This window comes from Agelaius phoeniceus, chromosome Z (genome assembly GCF_051311805.1).
Source record: "Agelaius phoeniceus isolate bAgePho1 chromosome Z, bAgePho1.hap1, whole genome shotgun sequence".
Lineage (NCBI taxonomy): Eukaryota > Metazoa > Chordata > Aves > Passeriformes > Icteridae > Agelaius > Agelaius phoeniceus.
The window spans coordinates 910891-937012 of record NC_135303.1 but is presented as its reverse complement, the minus strand read 5'-3'; the positions used below and the strand labels follow the sequence as shown (position 1 = coordinate 937012).

The window sequence follows — 26122 nt, the reverse complement described above, 5'->3', positions numbered from 1 at the left end:
CATGCAAAAGAAGCCAAAACCCAGGTCTGTTTTATTCAGGAAATCCCTGGATAGCAATTATGCTGTTGGTGCTTCTGTTTGTAGAGATAATGAATGGGTGCCCCAAGCTTTATCCTTTTCCTCAGACTTCCATGGGGACCAAAGAATCTGCACTGTGTTGAATCTCATGGGAAGCTTGTTGAAATTAAAAAATCCTCACAGTTTCCCAGCAGGTCGCTGGGTTTGGGGGTGATCAGGTATCACACCAGGTGATTCCTCAGAATGCTTTTTGCCTGTTTCTCCAGGGTTTTAGCACCTGGCAATGCCTGCAGTGCAGCAGGATGGATGCACTGCACAGCTGCCCCATCCCTCTGCTGTTGGTTCGGACTCTCAGAGCTGTTACCCCTTCATCTCCACAGCAGATATTGTATTTGGGCCCAAAATCGAGTGTGTTGGGGCAGTAGAAACAGACCTAGAACAGGGCTGGAAATCCAAGTTGCCTGTCTCCTTTTCATCCAGCTCATTTGGAAGGAAAGGGGTGCAGGAATTAAAACCTTTCTCTTTTGGAAGCAAACTGGGCATGCTGTGAGTGAGGGCCCCGAGTTCGTGCAGGGTTAGGACAAGCAAGGAGGTTTGTAAGACAATCCTTGGGCAGGACACGGGAGCCTGCAGGTCACAGAACCTACCAGATGCCCCTGGCGTCCGGCCAGTCACGGGCCATCCCAGCACATGTCAGCAGAGGGGACACGGGCTTGTCAAAGAGAAAGTGATCCTGGGCACAGGACAGGGCCAGAGGCAGGCAGAGAGACCGAGAAAACAGAACACAGCTCCAGTTTATCCAGGAAGCACTGCAATGCTGCCCCGTGCATTCTTGTGAGGGCACTGGAAGCACAAGCAAATCACACAGTACAGCCTGGGAGCCTGGTTCCTTTGCTGGAAATTAAAATCTCTTTACCCAGGAGATTTTCTTAACTCTCACAGATGCTCGCTGATATGTTTTGCCAAAAACATTTTTCAGGTGTAGGGAGGGATGAGTGCTGGGGCCTAAGTCCACATGGACACAGCAAAGGATGCTCTGGAGGACCTGGCTCCAGAGATCTCCTCTGCATTCAGACACATTTCAGCATAGGAGAAGTCAATGAGTTTTAAACATTGGGGAAAAAAATAACAAACACCAAACAATGAAAAGTGCTAGTTCTGAAAAGATGCTTCTCCAGCATGGAGATTTAGGTATTTATTCTGAACGTGAACTCAAGGTAGGAATGGAATCAGTGCTAATCTCAACCTTTTGGAATCACAGGCTTGTTATGTTCCTGTTTGTGACCTAATAAATGTAGCACATGCTGTGCCACCAGCTTGCCCCATGCCTAATACTTTAGAACTTTTAAAACAATTTGCTTTGGGTTTTCTCCCTGCAAAGAAAATACGTATTTTATATTGATTTTCATGTGTGTGCTAAAAAACTAGTATTTCTTAATTCCTTCAACACTGCCATATCAAATGTCGAGGGTTTTTTGCTGGCAGTGTTGTTGGTTTTATTCTTTTTCTTTTTAAACCTAGGGCTTAACTAGAAATAGTGAGGCAATCTATCCAGAAGGCATATGACATGGTAGACACACTGATGTGCTTCACTGCATTTTCCCCTAAATGGAGAATGTAGTAATTATTATTATATTCTTCATTTCACTTTGGTTCTCATCTTTGAATGCTTTGCAATAGACATGGTGCATGCAGAACTCCAACCATGCAGGAAGAAAAGGTGTAGAGTTCTCTTTGTTCTTCAAAGGGACACCAAATTTCCTTCCTCAGCTTGCTCCACTTGACACTTTGCTTGAAACAAAAATCCCCGTTTTTGCAAGAAAAGAGATGTTACTTTTCCTCGTGAGCATATGGCCCAAATCTGCAAAACACCAAATGCCTTCTGTGCTGAGTGCAATTCCAATAGCCCTCATTTATCTCACTGAAACAAACTTTGATCTTGCAGAGCTGAGATGGTGCCTTTAGAGGCTGGCAGGAAGCCTGGTCCTGAGCTGCAGGAGGGGCAAGCACTGGTGTGAGGTAAGGAATGAATCTCAGGTTAGCACATCAGTGTCTGATCTCTACAAATTTGTGCTATCAACCATGAAACAAAAGAAAATGAGATAAAGTGCTGCTGAATCAGTGAAGCCTATTTCACTTCCCACAGGATTTAGCCTTAAACCATGGAGGAATTACATTTTCCACACTCCCGTTTCAACCTCTACATCCTGAGGAGCTGTCTCCTGCTGAAAATAAAACCTCCAACAGGTCATCAACGTCTTGTCAATAAACATATCACCAGGGACACTCAATTAAAAAAGTTACTGACCTTACATAAATTCCTAACTCCTGGTTAATCCAGACACCTGGTCCCAGGGTTATAAATAGTTATGTTACTTCATCAGCTCCCCTTTGGTTGATGTGATGGAATAATGTGCCATGAGTATAGCCAAGAGGGTACAGCCATTCCTTTGGACACTTAAAATGCACATTCAAACTTTTTTTGACACGTCACATGCTGTGACAAAATCCATGACGAAAATCCTTGCCTTTCCATCTGTGTGACAATGAAAACTCTTGTTGTGGGCCTGGTCCTTCATTTCCTTGAGCACAATGACAGGGGCTGGGAAAAGGTCACCTGGGTGCAAATAGGCTACGGCCACTTTTCGGAAATTAGAATTTGTGTAGTGTTCACTTATGAAATTAGAGCCAAGTCTTGGGAAATTAGAATTAGTAGAGGAATTCCTCTACATTTTGACGTAGAGGAATCACAGGCAAAGCCCCCCACCCCCACAGAATGGAATGCAGATACTGTGTAATGCCTATCTCAGTGTAATACTTTCAGTTAGAATGGTTAATATAGAAATTATCAGTTTGCTCAAGGAAAGGTCCTGAATTTACCTCTTTACTTGTCCAGAGAGGTGGCAGCAGCCACGTGGATTTGATTTGACACTGGCCTCGCTCTCTAGGGTACAAATCCACGCCTCAGACCCGCAGAGTGCTGTACTTAGCAGAAATACAGACCCTGGGTGTCTTGCTAAGTTACAAACCTCGGCAGCCCATTAGGCACAGGTTAATGATGCTGTTATCCTGCTGGGCTGGGCAGCCAAGCGTGCGCCCGCGGGCAGAGCGGAGACTAAACCAAACCCGAGCCTGTGCAGGCGCTGCTGGCGTGTTGGGCAAGATGGAACAGGAAAGCCTTACAAATAGGATTGCCTGGCAAAAGATTTTGGGAATATGGAAACTACAAGCGAGACTGAAATGAAAGCAAGCCTTGAGATCCCTCAGTTACTGAACAATGGGAAAACAATGGTGTGGCTGGCTGAAGGTGATCCCCTTTTGATGGAACAACACCCTCTGCTTGCAGACAGGCCCAAGGCTCAGAGCAGACCCTACAGCTTGGCAGAAGGGCCCAAAGAGGAGTTTTTAGGGTTTAAAATGTAACCCAGTGTGGTAATGTAATGATTCTTACAGGCTGTATGTAAATGCTATAGGATTTGTATCTTGTACTTGATTGGTTAGTGAGAATTAGAATATTCAACACAGAACAAGATTTATGGTATTGGGACGGGAACCTCGCTCTCTTACCCCTTTTACTCTTACTCTTACTCTTACCTCTTACTCTTACCTCTTGTCTCTTAGCTCTTCCTTTTCTATGCTCTTACCCCTTTTACTCTCTTACTCTCTTACCCTCTCATCCTCTCTCCCCCTCTCTTCTCTCAGTTCTGCTCCAGCTGTGCCTGGCAGCTCCAGCTGTGCCTGGCAGCTCCAGCAGGGGCCTGCACCCAGGCCCTTTGCAATAAACCCCAAATCCCACGCCCTGGCTGCTGAGATCTCCCGCCTCCGTCCGTCCTGGCCGTGGTACCCCCTCCAGCCCTTCCCTGGCGGACTCACGTCGATGAGCTGCTGCTGCTCCCGCTCGGTCATGCTGGTGAGGCTGTAGTACTTTCCGGACAGGTCCCCGCGCAGGCCGGAGAGCGCGGTGACCACGACGTTCTCCACCTCGCGGCGCTCGGCGCGGGTGCACGCGGGCGGCAGGCTCAGCCCGCGGATGCTGCGCCCCGTGCGCACCCGCGACGACAGCACGTAGCGCTCATCGAACTGCCCGTGCGTGATCTGAGGGGGACAACAACCCGGTCATGCTGGATTTCGCCTTTGTGAGCGTCATGGATCTGTGGTGCGAAACGTCCTGACAATGTTGGCTTTTGGATTTATGTGCGTGATAGATCTGCAGTGCGAAACGACCCGCAGATCCATCACGATCTTATAGGTATGATCCAACGATCATAGCTATATATATATAGGTATATCTATATATATAGGTATATCCAACGATCATATAGGTATGATTCCGTGCTGACGGAATTGAAACAGTAATCAATATTGATACAGTAATTCGACTTTTGGAAATAATAAAACAGTTTAAAGGTGTAATGCCAAGAAAGAAAGGGAGAGGAGGGGTTCCACCCCCACCCCTCCCCCGCCTTTTCCTGCAGATGTTCAAGGAAAAAGAAAGAGATAGCAGTTACTAAAAATTAACAGAAAGGAAAATCTAGTTGGGTCGCCGGAAAATGTTAATTATATGACATTTATTGCTTTGATGCTTAAATATAATATTATCCTATATTATGTTAGTTTTGGCTTACATTATACGAGCTGGGTGCACATGTGGAACCCAAAGGTGAATTAAAGGACATCGAGGAAGAGCAGAGGCCTTCATCAGTGATGACCCCCAAAGAGTGGTGCGACCACCAAACCGAGTGGTGGAGCATGCGCGGTAAAGGTGGCGATGAGGGCAGAGGTGGAAGTGTGATGAATCAAAAATGGGAGGAGATGGCATTGACACATGGCATAAAAGGGGGGAATCTTCACTTGGCAAGCTCGTACGTGAGGTGGCAAGGGACCAGAGCCCTGCACTCCATACCCTGCAGTTATCCTTTGCTTATGCGCTATTATTGGAACCAAATTATCCTTTCTTTTTAATCAAATTATATTGTCAATATTTCAAGTGTATCTGATTTTATATATTCTAAGCTATTCAATTAAAATTGCTGCTACCTTTAATACTGTTTGGTTTTTTTGATGATTGGATAATTGGGCAAATATAACATGTGTGTGATAAATCTGCAAAACGACCCTGATAGTACTGGCTTTCGCGTTTATGTGCATGATAAACCAGTGTGATTTGTACTAACTGTTGTAACTATATTGGTTATATATTTTGGAAAATATTTGTTAAAAAGTGTGGCAAATACGTTTTCTGAAAAATCCCTTCTATCGCCCTGATTTTTAAAGATTTTCTGAGCCTTCTGATGTTGACATATGACGAACTTTCTCACACACTTTATGTAAATAACTTATTGTTTTTCATTCTTTTATGGAGGAGGAGAAATTTGATGGACTGTTGCTTTGTCCAGTGTCATTGGAGAGGTGGCACTGTCACCCTCCAATCCACTGTCACTTTTAGAAATCTATAAATGTTGGAGTCAGAATTTAACTTCCTTTTTTTGCCTTGAGATCAGCAGTGTGTGCGCATCGTGTTATTTTGTGTCCTACAGTGACACCCTTCACTCAGGAGTTTTCTCCTGGGAAGCTGAGAAGCCTCAGAGAAAAGGAAAACAATTCTTATTTCATTTGCTTCTCCTATGTTTTGCTTGTCTGGAATGTGTTTGGAGATTGTTTACCCACAGGTGATTGTTCCATTGGATTCTGCTGTGAGTTGTTCTCACTCTTTGGCCAATCAGGGCCAAGCTGTGCTGGGGCTCTGGAAAGAGTCAGGAATTTTCATCATTATCTTTTTAGCCTCCTGTAAGTATCCTTTCTGTATTCATTAGTATAGTATACTTCAGTATTCTTTAGTATAATATAGTATAATAAAATAATAAATTAGCCTTCTGAGAACATGGAGTCAGATTCATCATTCCTTCCTTCATAGGGGCACCTCGCAAATACAATAAAAAAGTGATAGAGGAAAAGGAGATGTAATTAGTGCCATGAAACAGATGTTTTCAGATGTTCATGGGAAAATAGGAGGCAGGATGTAGTATGAGATAAGTAACATCCCAAAATGGAATAGGCCTGGGCAAAAATAGAAAGTCAGCCTTGAAATGGACAAAATTGGGATGATTCCAGGCATCTATGAAATAATAAAGCTTGTTTTTGGAATATAATGCTGGCTTCTATAACACAAGACTAGGGGCGCATGTGCAGCCTGTGGGGTTGTTCAAAGGACAGTGATGAGGAGGAGAAGCCTTCATCAGAAGAGCCAAAAGTTGCCTTAGCAACAACTGGAACATGTGCTGTGCAGTATGGTGACATAGATTTCAAGAATCAAAAATAGGAGGAGAATATTGATGAAGATGTATTAGCATAGAGTACATAGGTTGTGTTTGGATCCTTTTGCCTTTTGTACGTGAGGCAGGGTGAGAAAAACCCTCCCCATACCCCAATCAATTGGTTTTGCTTATGTTTTACCCAAAACACTGCCAAATTTCTTTTTGTGTCTGCTTGATCATATTTGATTGTATTGTTTTATATAAAATTGCTGCTCAATCATAATTGCTGCTACGTTTTAATTTAGTGGTTTATTAAATTAGACATATAGGGACCTCATTCATAACATGTATTAGCCTATGCATATTGTTAGTGATTATAACTCTTTAGAGATAGTATCAATTAAAACTTTTTTTAGCTGCATGTTAGTATGAAAAATATAATCTGTCAGCTTAAGTGTGCACATTGTGGCTTGTGGAAATAGTAGTGTAATGAATATAATATCTGGGAAAAACAAAATTCACTTGTGTTGAAATTTTAGAAGTTTAATAGTAATGAAAGCAGTAATGAAAATAGTAATAAAAATTAGGACAATAAGAGACAATAAAAAGCAAAGAATTACGGATGTCTGGGTGCCTGGTACTCTGCCACAAAGCACACCTTGCTAACAAAGGATTACTCCTAAAAAGTTATAGCCTTTTGCATATTCATATATCTCATACGTGGTTCAAACATTCCTTTCAAACCAGGGTGTTTCTGCTTAATTTTAGCTTCCCCCCCATCTTGTAAATCAACCTTCTTGGTTCCTCAAAGTCTGAGCTTTCCCAATAAGGAGGCAACAATTCTTTTCTTGGGATCTTGGTGTCTGTTTTTGTTTTCTCTATCCAGTTAGGATAATGCAAAGAATTTCTTGGTTATCTTTTCCATTCCTTGAGTTAGTTACAAACATCACATAGTTTCTATTTTAATATTATGCTATAGTCTAAAAAAGTATATTTGCCACACTACTTAAAAGAGATTAATACAGCATAATTTTCCAACATAAACACATATAGCCTTCATTTTAATATTTGTGAAGAGCCAATCATATAATATGCATCTATAACAATATCTATGTATTGCTTATGGAAATAATAGTGTGATGAATGTACTGTGTTGTCGGAACCCTGGATGCTGAGAATTTTAAATTTTCTGTGCTGAAAGGCAGAGACCCAAAAGGGAACACTGCATTTGACCTGTGGAAAAGGTTTTCAAAATTGATTGATAGCACAGGTGTGTAGTTGGTAAGAAATGTGTGATCTCACAGGGTAAAGAAACTTAGATTTGGGGTTTTAGTATATGGGAGCCAAGGTGGAGAATTTTGGGTGTGGGCTAAGTGTCTTTTTTGCACCTTCTTCTTCCTCTTCATGAATCTGGGTGGTTTTCTCTAATAGGGTGAAAGATGTCTGCATTGTGGGATTTGGGTGATCATAATTGGGTTAGAAGCATAAATAATATAGATGTCAACTGTTTATGGGTAGTTTTCAATAATTTATTATTATTATTACTATTATTGTTGGGTAATTGGGACTGAAGTAGCCTTGAACAGACACTGTTTTGGGGCACTTTCTGGATTTGTTAGGGAGACCTCACATCTCCTGGGTTTGTAATAGATAAGGATAATAAACGTGAGAGTGAGACTTCAAAAACAACCCTTCCTGAGTATTATTCACCCTGACCTTGGAGCAGGAAAGAGCCTGGCATTCCAACACTGTGTTATAGACCTTAGCAAAACATCAGATGTAAAAAAGGCTTTTGTGTAACTAAAAACAGTGTATGGCCACCCGCTGATCAACCTGTCCAAGTGATATTATATATATTATATTATATATGAAACTGTGACACAAACCAGAGCACTGGAGGACAATTAGAGAATACCATGTTAAATTTAAGGAGGACACGCTAAAATCTTATCAGAGGATGTGAAACAGCAGGATGGAGACACAAGAAGAAATAAAATATTCTTGACACCCAGCATGTCATGCAGATAAGCTGGAGTGTGAAGAAGTCAGAGAAAGGAGTTCCCTGCTGAGAACAAGGGATGCAGCTGGCAGGGCCACGACTGGCATCCCAATTTCCTTAAACATGAAACTGGGTCTCCACGGCTGGATCAAGAAAAAGGAAAGTACTGCTGCACACAGCATCATCACTGGAATAAGCATCTCAGAGCCTTTCCTGTCTCGTTGCATCTCAGTCCTACCTTGGATGCATCCAGGTCCGTGTGATGCCTCATCGTCCGTGGATCGTAGCCATTGTGCCTGGCTTTAATGACAGGGTCAAAAATCTCAGCAAACACCTGAGGAGGCAAGAGAATCTAGAGAGAGTCTGCAGCATCACAGAAACATCCTCACAGCAGCTGCAGGCCGGCAGAGGTTCCTGTCTGCAGTTACCCCAGACAGGGGCCCAGCAGCCAGGCTGGGGTCTGGGGTGCATTTCCAACCAGAACACACCCCCAGAGCCCCCCAGCCTCTTGCCCTTGGCTCTAAGCCATGCAGGAGTGCCCCGAGTCTTCCCTGCTGTGGGGATGGTCCTGGTTAGAGCCTCTTGGCTCAGGTGTGCCCCAGCACAGCCCCTGCAGGTGAGCAGCAGTGGCACATCTGCACAGGCACCCCAAACCCAGGGGCTGGGAGTCGGGAGTGGCAGATGTCCCAGGCCACCCTCATGGGGACACTGCAGAGGCTGCAGAGGAACAGGCAGCAGGGAAGCAGACCATAGGGTCAGTAACAATGAGATCTTCCTGTTGTTTTCCACTTTTCATTGCAGAGCTAAATGACCTGTCCACCCTGATGCTGTTTGTCTTCAGTTTTCCTCATGAGCCAAAGTGATGCCTGGCACTGCCCAGAAGACATTTCTGTTTGCTTCTGCCCCTGCTGCTTTGCAATGTGATTTCCACATTAGGTTCATTTGGTGTGCCTCAGAGTTGGACAGTTTTGCCATATATTGGGTTTAGTTGCAGGAAGGAGGAGAGCTGCTGGAGGCAGGTAGCAGCTGCTGCCAAGCAGGTATATTTTATTACCTTCAGCTGCAGCACAGAGGACACCTGTGGTAATACCACACGTTCCTGCTTTTCCCAACGTGGAGAAGTAGGGATAAATAGGGAAAACAAGCCTGCCCCGCGTGTGTACCCTCAGGGACACAACTTGTCTTAGGAACAAGCCCCCTCCTGGGAATCTGTGTCCATCTGATGGGAGCAGCAGCACGAGCACAGACCCGGCCAGTCCCGCAGAATCCTCTCACCTCATAGGACTCCTCGTCCCCAGCCACCATGCCCACGGTCTTGATGAAGGGGTGGCCAGGGTTGTCCACCCCGGTCTGGATGCACTGGTCCAGGGTGTACCCGTTGGGGGTCATCTTGTCCCTGAGGCGGGAGTAGATGCCCGGGGTCAGGCACTCGGCCATGCAGTTGTTGTGCTTGCGCAGGTCGGGATAGTCGGCGCTGCAGGGAGAGAGCACGCGGTGTTGGGGTGTGATGCCATGGTTTGCCTCAGGTACCCCGGGTTTCTCCCTGAAGATTTCTTCCCCAGGTGTGTCAGCCACCTCTCCTTTCCCTCCCTCACCCCTCCAGCACTGTCTGTCAATCCTGGCATTCCAGAAGGGCATTGAGTGATTGGCACAATTCAAAGATGCCCTCCACCCCTGGGGGGCATTGGGCCATCCAGGTGTCCTTTGTCCCTTTGTCCCTCCCCTCCTGGACCTGGCTGGTGGCTCCCTGCCCCTTCCCTGCCCCTCTCCCCGGGGTTAAAGGAGCAGCAGCCACGGGCTCAGGGAGTTCTGTTGGAGCTGGTGCTGCATTCAGAGGCCTGAGGGCCAGAATAAAGCTCTGGATCCAAACCCTCCATCAGAACCGACTCCTTTCCTTCACCATGGCCTTAAAGCTTCTCCACCGAGGTAAACCTGAGCTCCTGCAAGCCTGGGCTTGTCTCCCAGTGCCCAGCTGCAGCATCCAGCTGGCCAAAGGTGTCTCTGGGGTGAAACACCAACATCCAGCTGGCCAAAGGTGTCTCTGGGGTAAAACACCACACACCCAGCTGGCCAAAGGTATCTCTGGGGTGAAATCACCACAGCTGCCACCTTTTGGTCAAGCAGCAAGGGCCAGACAAGCTCAGGCAAGTCCCATTTGGGCTATATTGGTATTTTTCCAATACCAAGGCATTACTGTGTGCCCTGGACAGTCACCTGTGAGTCTCTGTCCAAAGTTTCTCTCATCTGCCTCACAATCTGTGAAAGGACAGAAACTGGGACAACTGAAAAGACCGTGGTGGGAATCCTGGTTTTGCTGGAGATGGTTGCTTGCCAAGATCCTGAGGCCTGAGCAGAGTTTCTGGCCTGCCAAGCTGTTGTCTGCAACCACCGTGACAGACTGAGATGGGAGAAGCCTCTCCCTCAAGCACTGAGACATGAGACCCGATTTGGGAAAGCTCCCTCCTCCCAAGGACTGAGACCCCCAACCCAGGGCAGGTGTATGGGGGAGGCGAGCTGACCAAAGGGAGATGTTTCCCTGCAGGTGTGGCCATTGGACCAAGGAGACAATGGCTCTTGCCTACTGCTGACTGTAAAGAACATTGGCTTGAGCAGAGTCTTTGCGATCTCCCCTGACATGACCAGACAAACTTCGTTGACTGGACTTCAAAGGACATTTGGTAGCTATATGCCTTCCTTTCTCTTCCTCCCTCTCTTTTCACTATTTTTTCCCTTTTTCCCCCATCCTCCTTAATGCATTTGCTGTGATCATTTCAATAAAGGTGCATTTTTTGTTTGATTATTACTGCAAACCCCTGTGCCGTGTCGGCGTTTTGCACTCTGAGATCAATTAAGGAACCATCCCAAAACCCGTTTGTAAGGACAGATTGTGGCATCACCCCGGACACTTTGTGAGGCTAAAAGTGTGATTATCCTTGGATTACATGCTGCATTGGGTTTTAGGAAGGAAGGAAGGTGCTGGTGCTGAACAAACCCCGTGTTGCTCTGTGCTTTGTGCTGTGGGGCCGTCAGGGAAATGGGGCACAAAGAGATCTGAGAGGGCACAGAGCCCCACTGGGACATCTGAGCCAGGCAGGACAGAGCCCCAGAACTGACTTGTTCAGCCAGACAGAAATATAAATTTAGACGAAGATGTTCTCTGTAGTTCACAGCCCCAGGTGCTCTCACAGCTTCCTGGAGATCAGAGGGACTGTGTGACCTGACAGCTGGACAATGCCTCTTCTGAAATATCAGGGTTTGGTTTAATTTGGCATTATTATTTCCAGAAAGCTGCAGGGTGAATGAAGCCAGGGGAAATAAAGATGTTAGGCTTTAGCAAGGGATTTTTCAACTCTGTCAGTCCCCAGCTATCTTGCACTGGTAGTGATTTGCTTTATGTACAACTGTGGTGCTTCTCTAGGAATATATTTTAGCTAGGATTGTATAAATTACTTAAATAACAAAACGAGTCTGTCAGAGCATGATCCACATTACCTTTGGCAAAGTCAATCTACAGAGAAAAAGGCCTGTAATTAATTTCTAACCATCAGCCAGTCAATTTGTAACAGAATTAGGAGTATTTCCAGTACAGCAGTAATACAAGACATTATTACTGCTTGCATGGAGAAAATATTTTCACATTTCCCTGTAGCAGAGCCCATACAATGATCAGGTCCAAAAGGTGGAGCTGCAAAGCTGTTGGCTGGTGATGAGTTAAATATAATGATATAGCACTAAACTTAAGGCAAATATTGAATGATATAGCACTAAACTTGAGGCATATATTGGTCTTGTTGCCGTTCAGCAGTGTTGGTTTTGGTTAGTTTGGGGACATTATTTGAGAGCTGGTATTATCTCACTGATGCCTTAGGATTGTAGCTTTTATATTCTTCAAATCCTGTCGTGCTTTAGGGTATAACTCTGAGCTCCATATAGAGTGTGAATTAGTGTCTTCACATTTTAGGCAAACAAAACAATTCCTCTGGGCCTGAAACTCAAGGGCACCCTACAGCCTCAGGCCTTGAAAATATAAATGAAAGTGAATTGAGGGGGAGGAAACTGGGGCTAAATTACTTCAATACCTGAAGCTGGAACTGGAGGATTAACCCCTGAAATGCAAATGGTCCAAACTTAATTGTGTGAAAAATAATTGTGTGAAAAACTCGCGAGCATTGTCCATCTTGGGTGTAGCCTCTGGGAGGCCTCTGACAGCCCAAGGTGCACTTTTTGAAGGCCTTTAATAAATACCCCCTTTATTATCTTGATCTTGCGTGTGTTCTAGGTACCCACTCCAAGGCATCCTCGCATCCCTGACGGGATGGAGCCACCTGGATCTGGAGGTTGTTATAAGTAGAAAAAGCTGCCAATTTTTTTTAAAGGGTTTCAGAGTGAACAGGTTGGGCCAGTTGTTGCCAGGGTGGAGTTCTGACTGTTTGTTACTGTAATCAGCTGTCGTTTTCGTTTACTACCTGGTTAAGAATTCCACCTTTTTGTCGAGTGACACTCTGCTGCTTCCTAGAAGATGACACCCAGACGGTGGAGGGGAAGGGACATCGAGTCAACACGCAAATGACATCGGATCCAGCACGCAACGGGAGAGACCCCTCACCAAACCTAGCCAAAAACCCCTAAAACAACGGGCCAGCACAAAATTGATGAATCAAAGTGACATCTGGACGTGAGGAACAAAGCCCAGAGCCTGGAGAGACGCTGACACCCTTTTTTACCCCTGATCTAGCCGAGGAAGGACCTCGCTAGAGGCAGGACCCTGAAGGTCAAACTGAAAGAATAATGGATTTTCCTGACGCTTTCATGAGGATGGAATCTCCATGTCTGCCCACAGACCAGGGGACAAGGCTGCACCCTTCCTCTTCCTCCTGGGAGGAAGAAGAGAGCAGCTTTGTCCACTGGTCAGGAGGAGTTCCTCCTGGGAGCAGGGGTGGCATGAGCGCAGACCTGTCGGTTCTCCCTGCCCGAGCTGCTCGCTTTAAATAACGGCATGAAGAAGGAGAAAAACCTCCTGCCTGTGTTTATTTCAGAGGCGCCACCGCTGATTATTATTATTATTATTATTATTATTATTATTATTATTATTATTATTATTATTAACGGCGCTGCGCCGTTATTCCAGCGGCGCTGGCTCTGCGTCCCACACCCAAAGCTGGGGCTGTGCTGCTGTGGTGGCACCCCCTCCCTGCCCACCTGTGCTTACCTGGGGGGGAAGAGCTTCCTCTTCTCCTGCACGGCGGCGCTGACGGAGTTGTGCTGGCCCAGCAGGTAGCCCGTGGCCAGCACGCCCGTGCCCGCGGCGGCGAACAGCGCGGGCGCCGCGCGCCCCGCCAGCAGACGGCAGAAGGTGCCAGCCATTCCTCTCTGCAAGGAGCACAGCCACGGTCAGCCCGGCCTGAAACCACTCCCTGCTCCTGGCGAGGGCTTCTGGGAGTTATTTCAATGTGGTATAGCTGGTGTAATAGGTGATTGTCACAGACATATGGTGAAGATTGCCATGCAAGATGTTTTCCATTACCATCCGTATGGCAGATTACCTTTGTCAAGTGGGCAGTTTGCCTTATCTCTCTGTTTGAGTGACCACATTCACACCTCCCTGGGAGGGGACATTGCTGATAACAGCCATGGAATGTCCCTGCATGGCTGATAAGAACTACAGCATCCCATTGGCAGATGTGAGCCCAGAGGGAGGAGCCAAGCATTGCTACCCGGATATAATCCAGAGGTTTGGAGACACCAGCACGGCTTCTGCACTGGATTCCCCAGAGGAACAGCAGCTGCCTCTCCTTCCCCTGGATCTGCAGAGGCAGAATCCATCCTTCTGTACAGGATCCCTGCTCCAGCAGAGCCACCCCTGACACTGCAGGAGGGCTGAGCCACAATTCCAATGGTTCTGCTGCCAACACCCTGACCCACAGGATGTCAGGCTGGGTTCTGACTCTGGCAGTGTTGGTTTGGTTCACTGCATTGTTTATTATATCCTTTTTTTTCCCCTGTTAAAGAACTGTTATTTCCTGCTCCCATATTTTTTGCCTGAGAGCCCCTTAATTTAAATTTATAGCAACTCAGAGGGGTGGGGAGGGTTCACATTCTCCATTTCAGAGGAGGCTCCTGCCTTCCTTAGCAGACTCCTGGCCTTCCAAACCAAGATAATTTATGAAAAATGTTTTTGCTGGGATCTTTTGTATTGAGAAGCTGAGAAGCTTCAGCTTCTCCATGTTTTGCTGCTTTAGAATGTGATTTGGAGAATTGTTTACTTAGCATGTGAAATTGTTTTTACTTGATGACCAGAGACAGCCACCTGTGTCGAGGCTGTAAGCAGTCAGATTTTATTATTAACAAGATTAACAAGATTTTATTATCATTCTATTATTTTCTTTTGCTAGCTCTCTGATGTCTCTTTTTTCTTCTAGTATAGTCTTAGAATATAATATAATATAATATAATATAATATAATATAATATAATATAATATAATATAATATAATATAATATAATATAATATAATATAATATAATATAATATAATATAATATAATATAATATAATATAATATAATATAATATAATATAATATAATATAATATAATATCGGCCTTCTGAAACATGGAGTTGAGATTCTCATCTCTTCCCTCATCCTGGGACCCCTGCAAACACCACCACAGGTGATGTGTATAAATTTGTGCTGAGGCTGAAGTAATCTCACCTTATGAAAACCCTGGCATACCAAAGGAGGGCTCTGGGAAATTCCCTCTGATGAAATTACAGCAATATGCACCAAAATCCTAGCCTGAATATTCATCTCCAGAAATGTTGATTCCAGAGGATTATTGTCTGAGCAAACCCCAGCAATATGCATCCATAAGATAAAAATGTGTCTCCTAGAATGAATATTGCAGGAGATTTTCCTCTAGCAAGGTGAATTATTTACCAATTTTGGGAAACTCTCAGCAAGAGTGGCAGCAAGAAAGGAAAAACTAAATGAATATGCTGAAAGGATAGGATCAATTATAGGAAAGAAAGAAACCCTCCCTGGCAACCCTCTGAGCTTGAAAATGTGTAAAAAGACTTTGTGAGAGCTGTCTCTTGGTGATGCACAGAGGAGAGGAGCCAGAGAGCCCCACCTGTCTCACCCAACGCCGTTAGCCTGGTCTGAGCTCTGCTTGTGGCCTTTTTACAACTGTATTTTAATTATGGAATAAATTATCCTCATTAATCAAATTGGCTAATTCATTTATAACAGTTTGTAATGACTTTTTATCTGCTTTTGATGTAGAGTAAATTGTTAATCCCGTGTGGATTGTTATGTTTTAGCATGATTAATATATTGTAGTTTAGGCTCTCTCAAAATATCAAAATAAAGACTATGTGCTGTGTATTATAATGTTAACTGTTGTAGAAGTAGTTAATGCCTTTGTTTGTGTCACTAACTGGCAATGGTGAGAATAATTTGGATAGCTGTGTGAAATAGCTGATGTTGATTTAATGTACTGGTGGAGTATCTTATCTGTAGGGTAAGATAACATTGAAAAGAAGCAAGTAAATAAACACTGGAAGAATGCAAAGAGAAATTTACCACTGACCCTTCAGCTGTCAAGAGCTGTCAACTCCCTTCAGCACAGAACAGGGGGCCTTGTGAGGAAATGAAATTTATAAATTTCATCTGCAGTATGACATGCACTTTAAAAAGACCAGCCAAGAGTCAGACCAAGCAAAGGGAGTCCCAGAACATGTGAACTCAAAGGAGTGCTTGAATATGCATAATCCTCATAAATATGTACTTAACCAACACAATGAAAAGGTATATAAGAAGAATTGTTGTAGTTAACTGGCAGCTGCCATGCACCCAGGGCTGCAAAAGTCTCTTTTATCCCTTATTAAACTTTAAAAAAATTTAAAGAGTGAGCCTTGTTTCTCTCAGCTCCAGCAGTGCAGCAGCACCCCCACCTCGCCCCAAAAAAGCTCAGCAAACTCATCTCCCTTAGCAGCTCCTGCTGCTCTGGGGTGCTCAGAGGAATCTGGGGATTTGCACGTGTGCTCTATAACTTATATTTGTCCTTCTTGGTCCTGCTGGGACAGTGCCTGAGCTCTGAGGCTGGCCAGGAAAGTGGCATGTGGGGCCCTGAAGGAGGCAGGGAGTGTTTTTCCTGACAGGAATCAGGTTTGGATGAGGATTGCTGGTGGCTGTGAGTTCCTTAGGAAGATACAACTCCTGTCCAAATAAAGGAAAATGTTGTGAATGTAAATTCTAAGTTGTGTGACAGACAGGAGCTTTTTCAAGCTGGGCTGTGGTAAATCACCTTTGGGAAATGAGCATGGAAGGTTTACAAGAAACCCATGACATTTCTCCCAGGATCTGCTGTTTCAGTTCTTTTACCAAAAGTTTTTTCAAGTGTGATTTTTTTATGCAACCTCTTCACCATTCTTTTGGAGGTTATACTAAACTCCTCAAAGCATTTGATTTTATTTTTAGTGAGCAAATTCCCAATAATTTTCTTATAGATTTGGGTTAGTTAGACCCAAACCCTTTACTTCTTTGTCTTTCTCTTTCTTGCCCACACAGATGCAAAGTTGCACCTTTATCTTCTCACTTGGTAAAAAGTTCTTCTTTTTGTGCTTCCATATTTTTATGTTGCAAACCACTATTTTCTTTCTATGTCAGTCACATCTGTGACATGAGGAAACAATGTGTTCCAAGTGTGGAGTAATTTGTTTCATGTCCTCTGTTGTGCTTCAGCAACTTTTTACCAGAATATTTTCATTCCGTCTCCTCCATGTCTTTCAAACACAATATCCAGTTAATATAACTGCATTTCCAGAGAAAGGTGCTGATTGTTTGACAGAAATTTCAGTATTTTTTCACTGGATTTATGAATTTGTTTAGGTGAGCTTCAGGACAGGCTCTTGTGACTGCAACAGGATTTTCCCTCCCAAAATGCGGTATGAGTGTGTTTGGCTGCAAATAAAGATCAAGTGAGAGGTTTCTGGTGGGGATCTTTCTGATGACTTCTTTCCTGTGTGTTTAGCAGATCGTTCTTGTGCCTTTTCACGGTATAGCACCCTCATCCCACATGCTGGAAATATTTCCCTGTGACTAATCTGCGCAGAACCATTGTTGTCACACCTCAGTGCCTGTGAGGCACCCTGTGCATTGTCACAGCAGCTCTGTGTATTTATGGCTCTGTTTCACCACTGCAAGGAGTTGGCTGGCAGTCACAAACCTGCCCTGGAAAGTGCCAGCTGTATCAGAATCCCAGCGCTGATGATGATGCCGTGACTTGAACAAGGCCAGGCCCCCACCAGCACCTCCGCCAGCGTGGAGTTTCTGGAAGCTTCTGATGTTCAGGGGATAAATGCAGCCTGTGCATCTGGTTAAACCAGAGGAATCAGGTGCAGGGTGTGTTTAGGAAGGAGTGCGAGGCACAGCAGGGTAATTGTGACCTGGAATCCCCAGAGCAGGTCTAACTCAAATCTGGAAGGAAATTATTGGGAATTTGCTCACTGAAAATAAAATCAAATGGTGAAGAGGTTGCAGAGCTCTGTGCCCCTGAGCTCTGCTGAGCTGCACTGTGGGGCACAGGCCGCAAACACAAACCAGAACCCATGAGCAGAGAGGGAGAGGAAACACCTGGGAGGAGAGAGAGATGAGCCATGGAGGGAAGGGTCCGCCTTGGAAAGGCCCAGAGGCCTCCTTGGTGGCCCAGAGGGTGCAGGCTTTGTGCCCCGCTGATGTGGGAGCTGAGGGCCCCTCCTCACTCTCATTTCTCACTGGGCTTTACTCCCCACAGCTGAGGCTGATTTATCACTCTGCAATGTTCCAGAGCCCAGGTGTGTCCCCTGTGGGCAGCACTGTGTAGTGCTCATCCCCGGACCACAGGGAAGGTTTTCCTGGCCCTCAGGAGGCTCTGCTTTACCTGACAGACACTTCTCTGGCAGCTCTCAGAAGCCTCCCACACTGGAGACGCCACAGACTGCGCAGGTTGTCTACCTAAAAAAACATAAAACAGAGTAAAACAGGGTTTAAAAAAAAATAAAAATACAACACGGTGGTAAACTGTCACAGACATCTTCTCTGAAATGTCCTTTGCTTAGGATTTTTCCTCCCGAGAACTGAGAGGCCTCAGGAGCAAAATGTAAACATTGATTATCTGCTGCTGTAGAATGCAACAGGTGCATCTGGGATTGGGCTCATGGTTGTTTGTAATTAATGGCCAATCACAGTCAGCTGGCTCGGACTCTCTGTCTGAGCCACAAGCCTTTGTTATCATTCTTTCTTACTCTATTCTTAGCCAGCCTTCTGAGATGAAACCTTTTCTTCTATTCTTTTAGTACAGTTTTAATGTAATATATATCATAAAATAATAACCCAAGCCTTCTGAAGCATGGAGTCAGATCCTCGTCTCTTCCCTCACCCTGGGACCCCTGTGAACACGGTCTCAGTTATCAACACATCTCCTCTTACAGTGGAAGGCACAACCTCCTGATGGCAGCAGGGAATTGCCAGTTTGTGACTGTCTGGTGCCATGGGGGACGTGAAAGGACAAGGAAAGCATCACCTGGAGTGCTGTGGGAAAGGGAGAGTGACCCTGCTCAGCCCAGGGCTGTGGCCCCTGGCCCTCGGCTCTGGCCACACGGGTGGGCTCTAGTCCTGGGAATGTCCTGCAGCCCAGGCAGTGCCACAAAAACTGCACAGAAGCACGGTGCACAGCTCAGCAAAAACAGTTTTTACAAGATGAGGGCACAAAAAGAATAAAAAGAACTTATTTGACAAGAAAAAATGTCATTTGGGTGGTGGGGGGTGTGGCCTGTTCTTCAAAAGATGGCGTGATTTTAAAGTAATTCATTGCTTCAAAACAAACATTTTAAAACATTCATTTGAAAAGAGTCCGAACAGAATGGCCCCAAAGTAAGGAAAGATCTTCATCAAAGCTTTTTTTGTGAAGTCTGACCTCAAATCATTAATATATTCTGCTGCTCTTTCCCCACAGAAATTGTCAGCCTGCCACTGCAGCAGGTCGGCAGCCTCATTACCTCTGATTAAAGGGGTCTATTTTCTCCAGGAGCACTTTGCCAAAATTGCTGTGCTGCCATTCAGGTTTCACCACAGACCATCCCTAGGTCTCCACTGCAAGGATTTCACTTTCATCAGGGTAATTTGACCACTGCACAGCCTGAAAATTGAAACTGCAGATATTTTCCTCTTGCGGGACTTTGCTGAGTGCCTTCCCTTGTGCTCATGATAGAAAATCCAAGTTCTTGTGAGTGTCTGTGGGGCTGCCACAGTGCAGCTGGGAAGGGGAAAGAGCAATCTTTCACAACCAGAATAATTGTTGAGGGTATCAGTTTTAACCCTTGGGAAGGAATTGAGTGTTTGCCTGAGGTGTGCTGGAAGGAGAACACCTCCCTTAGGAAGGGAAGGCGTCTGTTCTGTGTTCAAAACCATTCAGAGACAGTATGGTCTGGAGAAGAGAAATGAATTCCGAGGATTAATCAACCTGAGGTTACAAGAAACCCCAAAATCGTGGCCTGCATATCTGTTCAGTTTGAATCAATGGTCTGTGATGGAGTTGTCTGCAACCCTCTCAGTCCCACCAAGGGTTTTTTGCCATTACTTTCATTTCCTCTTTAGACTGGAATGCCTCCTCATAAGCAAAGGAGCTTTTCCTCTCTGCAGGAGGATTCTGAAGGCATTGACAAAAAATTCTTACAGGGCTCTTGATAATGATTTATTGATTTCTACTTAAAATCTTTTCTGTGGTAAGTGCTTCGTTAATTGCACCAACCTTCCATAATTTTCAAAATCTTTCAGTCCACCACAAGCTACATGAGAATTTGGGCTTTATTTTAGACAGGACTAGCTGCATCTAAACTTGCACTGCTTATTACTGTGTCATTTGTTCAGGAGAGATCTGATTCTTATGTGATTAGAGACAACACCTTTTTTGGGTATAAACTGTAACAATTTTTTTTTTTTAGATTTAGATTTTTTAGATGTTTTAGATTTGTTATGATTTTTTAGATTGTTTAGATTTTTTAGGTTTATAATTTTTTGGATTTTTTTAAAGATTTTTTTAGATCTTTTAGGATTTTTTAGACTTAGATTTTTTGAAAGATTTTTTAAAGTTTTTTTAAGATTTTTAGGTTTTTTAGATTTTTTAGATATTGTTAAGAATTTTAGATTTAGATTTCTTAGATTTTTTAAATTTTTTGGAAAGATTTTTAGAGATTTTAAAAAGATTTTTAAAGATTTTTTAGATTGTTTTAGATTTTTAGAAGAATTTTTAGATTTAGATTTTTTAGATTTTTTGAAAGATTTTTTAAAGAATTTTAAAGATTTTTTAGATTTCTTGAAAGATTTTTTAAAGATTTTTAAAGATTTTTTTAGATTTTTTTAGATTTTTAAAAGATTTTTTAGATTTAGATTTTTTAGATTTTTTAGATTTTTTGAAAGATTTTTTAAGATTTTTTAAAGATTTTTTAGATTTTTTTAGATTTTTTAGATTTAGATTTTTTAGATTTTTTGAAAGGTTTTTAAAGATTTTTTAAAGATTTTTTAGATTTTTTTTTTTAGATTTTTAAAATATTTTTTAGATTTTTAACAAGACTCTCAGGATTCCTGGCACAAGGCCTCAATCATGCAATCACTCAGGTAATGCTCAGCAGCAATGAAACTCTTTCTCCAAGATGTGATGGGTGAGCAGACTCAGAGGCAGCCCCTCCATGGATAATTTAATGGTGCAGACATTTTGGCAGGGTGTGCCAGAGGCGCTCAGAGCCGTGACCCGAACGGGGCCGTTGCAGGGCTGAGCTGCTCTGCTGTGCCCTGCAGCCTCCCGGTGCTGCTGTGCAGGTGGCACAGCCCTCAGCAGTTCCCCCTCTTGCTGCTGGGGATGCAGGCTCACCCTTTGCGTCCCAGCCCAGCTGCTGCACCAGGTGTGTTCCCTACGGGCACGGCTGGGGTTGGGTTTTCCTCTCATTCCTCAGGCTTTTTCTTCCAAGGTGTTTTAGGCTGGGTGAGCCTGTCATTCTGTTGTTTTAAGATTTTCTGATGTTGACACTCTTGTAGTGAACTTTCTTGCACATTTCTGTAAATAACTCATTGTTTTGCATCCCTTTATAGAAGAAGAGAAAGTTGATGGGCTGTTGGTTTGCCCAGTGTCATTGGAGAGGTGGCACTGTCACTCTTAGAAAACTGTAAATGTGGGAGTTGGAGTCAGAAAATAAACTGCCCTTTTTCCCTTCACCTTGAGAGCAGCAGTGTGTGCTTGTGTTCTTTGGTGTCCTATAGCGACGTGAGCCTGCCAAAATGCTTGCAGGGCTTGCCTTGTGCATTTCCCCCTTTTATCTCAGCCTGCTCTGCCCCAAACTCCTGCTGGGGATGCCCTGGTGCCCCCCAGGGCAGGGGATGGAGCTCAGCTCCCTGCCCGGGGGCTGGCACAGGGTCCTGCACAGTTTTCACTCCCAAGGTCACCTGTGCTTGTGCCGCCTCTCAGCGAGGCACAGGTGCTGCTGCACAGGGGAGGGCACGCAGCAGCTCAGCCTCCCTGCACCAGGTTCCCTCCACAGGGAGCAGTTCTGGGGTAATTCCCTGTCGCAGACATCTTTTATGGAAAATCCTTTCCTCAGGATTTTTCCTCCTGAGAAGCTGAGAGGCCTCAGGAACAAAATGCAACCAATGGTTATCTGCTGCTGTGGAATGCAACAGGTGCATCTGGGATTGGGATCATGTGGTTGTTATTAATTAATGGCCAATCACAGTCAGCTGGCTCGGACTCTCTGTCTGAGCCACAAACCTTTGTTATCATTCTTTCTGATTCTGTTCTTAGCTTAGCCAGCCTTCTGATGAAGTCCTTCTTCTATTCTTTTATTACAGTTTTAATGTAATATATATCATAAAATAATAAATCAGCCTTCTGAAACATGGAGTCAGATCCCCATTTCTTCCCTCACCCTGGGACCCCTGTGAGCACGGTCACAATTCCACAGGAATCCTCCAGGTCAGGCAGGTGTAGCGCTGACCCAGAACAGCTCCAGGGTCTGTCTGCAAACCCAGGGCTCCTCCTTCCACCCTCCTCATCCTCACGGTGTCACAGAGGGGGATTCAGAGCAGAACCGAGCCAGCCTTGCCTTTCCCATGCAGGATTCCCATGGCCAGAGAGCCAGCATGTGTCCCCAAGGTCACACTCTTGGAGTCACAGCCCCTGTCCCTGTGCTCACGCCCTGTGACTGCCCTCAGGACGCTGCTCTCCTGCCTTGGGACACATTAAACCTTGGCTTTCAAACTGCATTCTCTTGTCTGTGTCACCTGCCAAGCACTGGAAATGGAGAAGGGGTTTGAAAGAAGTCACTACAGCAAAGCTGGAGCTGGATGAGGAGCAGCCCAAAGGATTGCAGGTGTCACTTCAGGTGGAGGAGTCTTTGTAACCACAGCTTGAACCCCAGGAACCTCAAAACTTCTAATATTTCTGATTCTAATAATTCTAAAATTTTAAAATAACATGAAAAAGTTCTTTTCCTGTTAATTCTTTACTTTCTTGAACCTCTCTTAAAGAGGAAGTTTCCTGCTCCACCCTCCCCCTGGGTGCTTTTTGAACTGGTATTGGTTATCCAATATTTCACACTTGCCCGGAGGGAAGGAAGGTGCCAGGGTTACAGTGACATTTCTAGAAATAGAGGTAGATTAAATATTTGAGCCGTGTCATGGGTGGCATTAATTGCCACGCCATGTGATCCTGAGTGACATTTTGGAGGAATGGCAGAGTCACAGCTCAAGTTCACTCGGGCTCTGCACCTCGGGGGATGTGTGTGCACACCCCAGCCCACAGAGCCCCTCAGCCAGACCGTCCCTGTGTCCCACGTGCTGCAGGGACACACAGACCCTGGCCTTTTATACTTGAGAAGCAATCCCCCCAAGCCGTTCTTAGCTCGAGCTAAAGCCTACAGAGGGCAGTGGAAAGTTTTTCCCCGCCTGTCCATGGAAGGTTCTGGAGCCTCAGAAACATCTGACATCACGAGTCACTGCTGGCCTCAGAGGCCATTTTTAGACACCCAGAAATCAGTTTACATCTCTCTCGGTTTGCTGCATCGCCCGGCAGCTCAGAGAACACGACACACATTAAAGCAGCCAGGCCCAAGAAGCAATATTGGTGATTTTTTTTTGCAGTTTCTCCCCGCTCAGCCTCAGCACCACTCAAAGCCCTTTGACTCATCTGGGCTTTGGGATGCAGTCCCCGAAGTGCAGAAACAGCACCAAGAGCAGGCCTGGCTCTGACAGTGCCTTAATCACAGCAAGGAACGTCTCTACCAAAAAACATCAACCACATTTCAGTTTCTTCCTCCTCGTAATTCCAGAGGGACAGCAAAAGATCATAAAGACTTACTAATTTGGGAAAAAAACACAAAAAAACAAAAAACCAAAAAAAAAACCAAAAAAAGGAAGAAAAAAGGATAAAATTCCAAGCTATGCACCTGTGGCCAGATTGGTGTGGGTAGAGAAGGCAGGGTAACTCTTCACAGCTCAGACACCAACCCCTTGGTACCACCATGATTTTGGGTTCCTGTCAGCTGAAGGTCTGGCTGGTCAGACGCGACCAGGTGAGACCCAGATGCCCAAATTCTCCTGCCAAAGCCCAGCCAAGGTGCAGGCACCGCTCACCCTTCTGAGCCCATCTGGTGCCATTTTGCAGTATAAACCTCTCATCTTCGCAGTGCAGAGAGCTACAATCAAAACCACAAAAAACTCATGTAATTAGAGACATTTTCTCTGGACTTGTTACACATCTGCAAGGAGACTTATCTTTCTCTAACTAAAAGTTTTACTTAGGGGTCAGCATTAATGTCTGGACTTTATGATCCTAGAGGTGTTTTCCAAACCTTAATAATTCTGCAATTAGATTATTTGAGGCAGCTGCATAGTGGGGGCTGGCACATACTTCCCTGCACCAAAGTACTTGCCCAAATCAATAAATTACAACCAAATCCACACCACCATCCTGTGGTGCTTTGAATCACTTTTTAACACCCCCTTGCATTGGAAATGCTACAGTCTGAGGCTAGAAAAGCAATATATGTGCAGTCTCACTGACCTTGGAGCTGGAGGTAGGGACGTCCTGCTGCCTGCAGCGAGCCCAGAGTGTGAAGGGAGCCAGAGCTGGGCACACACAGGAGCCCAGGAAATCTGAGATGGGCAGGAGGAGGTGAGGAAACCAAAATAATTGCTGCAGGGGCCAGTGCTGCCCGGCTGGGTTACGTGAGTGGCATTTGCCTGGGCAAGGGTGCCCTTGAGGGCGTCAGCAGGATGTGGCAGCAACATTGTGAAAAATGTGTGCTTTGTGTTTGGCTTTTCACAAATATTAAAATGAATATTATCTGTGTTTTGTTAGAAACTGATGCTGTATTAGTTTTCTTAAGTAGTGTGTTAAATATAGTTTTAGGTTATAACACAATGTTAAAATAGAAACTCTGCTATGTAAGATACTTTTTTTCTAAAGAAAGGACTGGCACTGAGATAGCAGCCACAGGACACCTGAATCTTTCAGAGAAATGGAATTTATTGCTCCATTATCAGAACAAACGAACTTCTTCCTGCCTCAAAGGCACTGTTATCATTCAGAGGAAGCAGCTGACACTGCCCAGACAGAATCCTGTGTTGGAATGGAATTGATGCATCATGGATGAGGTGTATGAATGTGCAACAGGCTGTTGCTTTTAAGGGTTAATCCTCTGTTAACGTGGGTCTTTTTTCGGGCTTATTTTGCCCAGAAAAGGTACCCGGGCTGTCCATAACTCTTTGTTTTTATTGTCTCATATTCTCCTAACCCTAATTGTCAAAATTACTATTACTCTAATTGTATTACTATTTTTACAACTGTTTCATTAAACTTGAAAAATTTTAAAAACAAGTGATTGGCGTTTTTCACAAACATCATCCCCCAAACGCCTCTCAGTGCACAGACAGACAGACGGACACAGGCAGGGATGGACACGGATGGACATGGGCAGGGAGGCTGGTCCTCCCCCAGGGACACACTCAGGAGCAGCCAAAAGGGAAAGGGAAAGGGACAGGGACAGGGAAAGGGAAAGGTCAGTCCTGCCCCAGATTGTCCGGAGGGACACCAGGGCAGGGCAATGCCAGAATTCCTCACTCCCACCCCAGTGGGAACAGGGCAGGGCCAGGAGCTGAGCTGAGGTCACAGCAGGGAATTTGGGGTTGTTTTTCTTCCCCTTCACTTTTTAATTCATGGCATTAATTCCTGAGTGTTTGTAAGGCACAGGGGTCCAGAAGCATGAAGTGGCCTCTGAAGCCTCTCATGTAGAATTACTGTTATTATATTACTATATTGCATTTAGAATTTCTGTATCTCTATAGCTTCACAGCAGTGAATTACAGTAGGAAATAACACACAATGGTTTGGAAACCATGAAAGAATAATCAGTTTCTTTCACCTGGCTCTGCTCCCACCAGAGCTGAGCATGTGTCAAGGCTGATAGAGGAGCACAGAGGCCAGCACTGTGCAGGTAAAAAAAAAATAAATTCCTTTTGTACATTTAATATTATTTCAATTTTACTTAGGATTTTCCTAAACCCACATTCCAGAATTTTGAAACTTTGCAAAACACAGACATCTCTCTCCCGAAATGTCATGCCTGGTTTGGGCTAATGGGAGCCATGCACGCCCTCAATAATTAAAACCAAAGCAGCCATTCCAGATCAATGCATCTGGAAAGAGCCTGTTAAGCACACCAGTTTCTCATCAAGCCCACAGTGTGCTCCTGGTGTTGATAGAGGAAAAAACCAACTGTGGATCTCTTGAGGTAACATGAGTAAGGAAATAGTACGGAAATAGTA

The 26122-nt window shown here is 44.7% G+C and overlaps 1 protein-coding gene across 1 annotated transcript in view; it reads right to left on the bottom strand.

Moving 5' to 3' along the window:
- The window catches only part of CKMT2 (creatine kinase, mitochondrial 2), a 28218-nt gene extending 9960 nt beyond the window's left edge, over positions 1 to 18258 (bottom strand). The window contains exons 1-6 of the mRNA XM_054651652.2: positions 18189 to 18258; positions 13481 to 13641; positions 9547 to 9745; positions 8510 to 8605; positions 3892 to 4113; positions 666 to 751 (exon numbers count right to left, since the gene is read on the bottom strand). Coding sequence (XP_054507627.1) covers positions 666 to 751; positions 3892 to 4113; positions 8510 to 8605; positions 9547 to 9745; positions 13481 to 13635 — 758 coding nt within the window. The 5' untranslated portion in view covers positions 13636 to 13641; positions 18189 to 18258. The remainder of the gene's footprint in view (positions 1 to 665; positions 752 to 3891; positions 4114 to 8509; positions 8606 to 9546; positions 9746 to 13480; positions 13642 to 18188) is intronic.
- Between the last annotated feature and the right edge of the window lie 7864 nt (positions 18259 to 26122).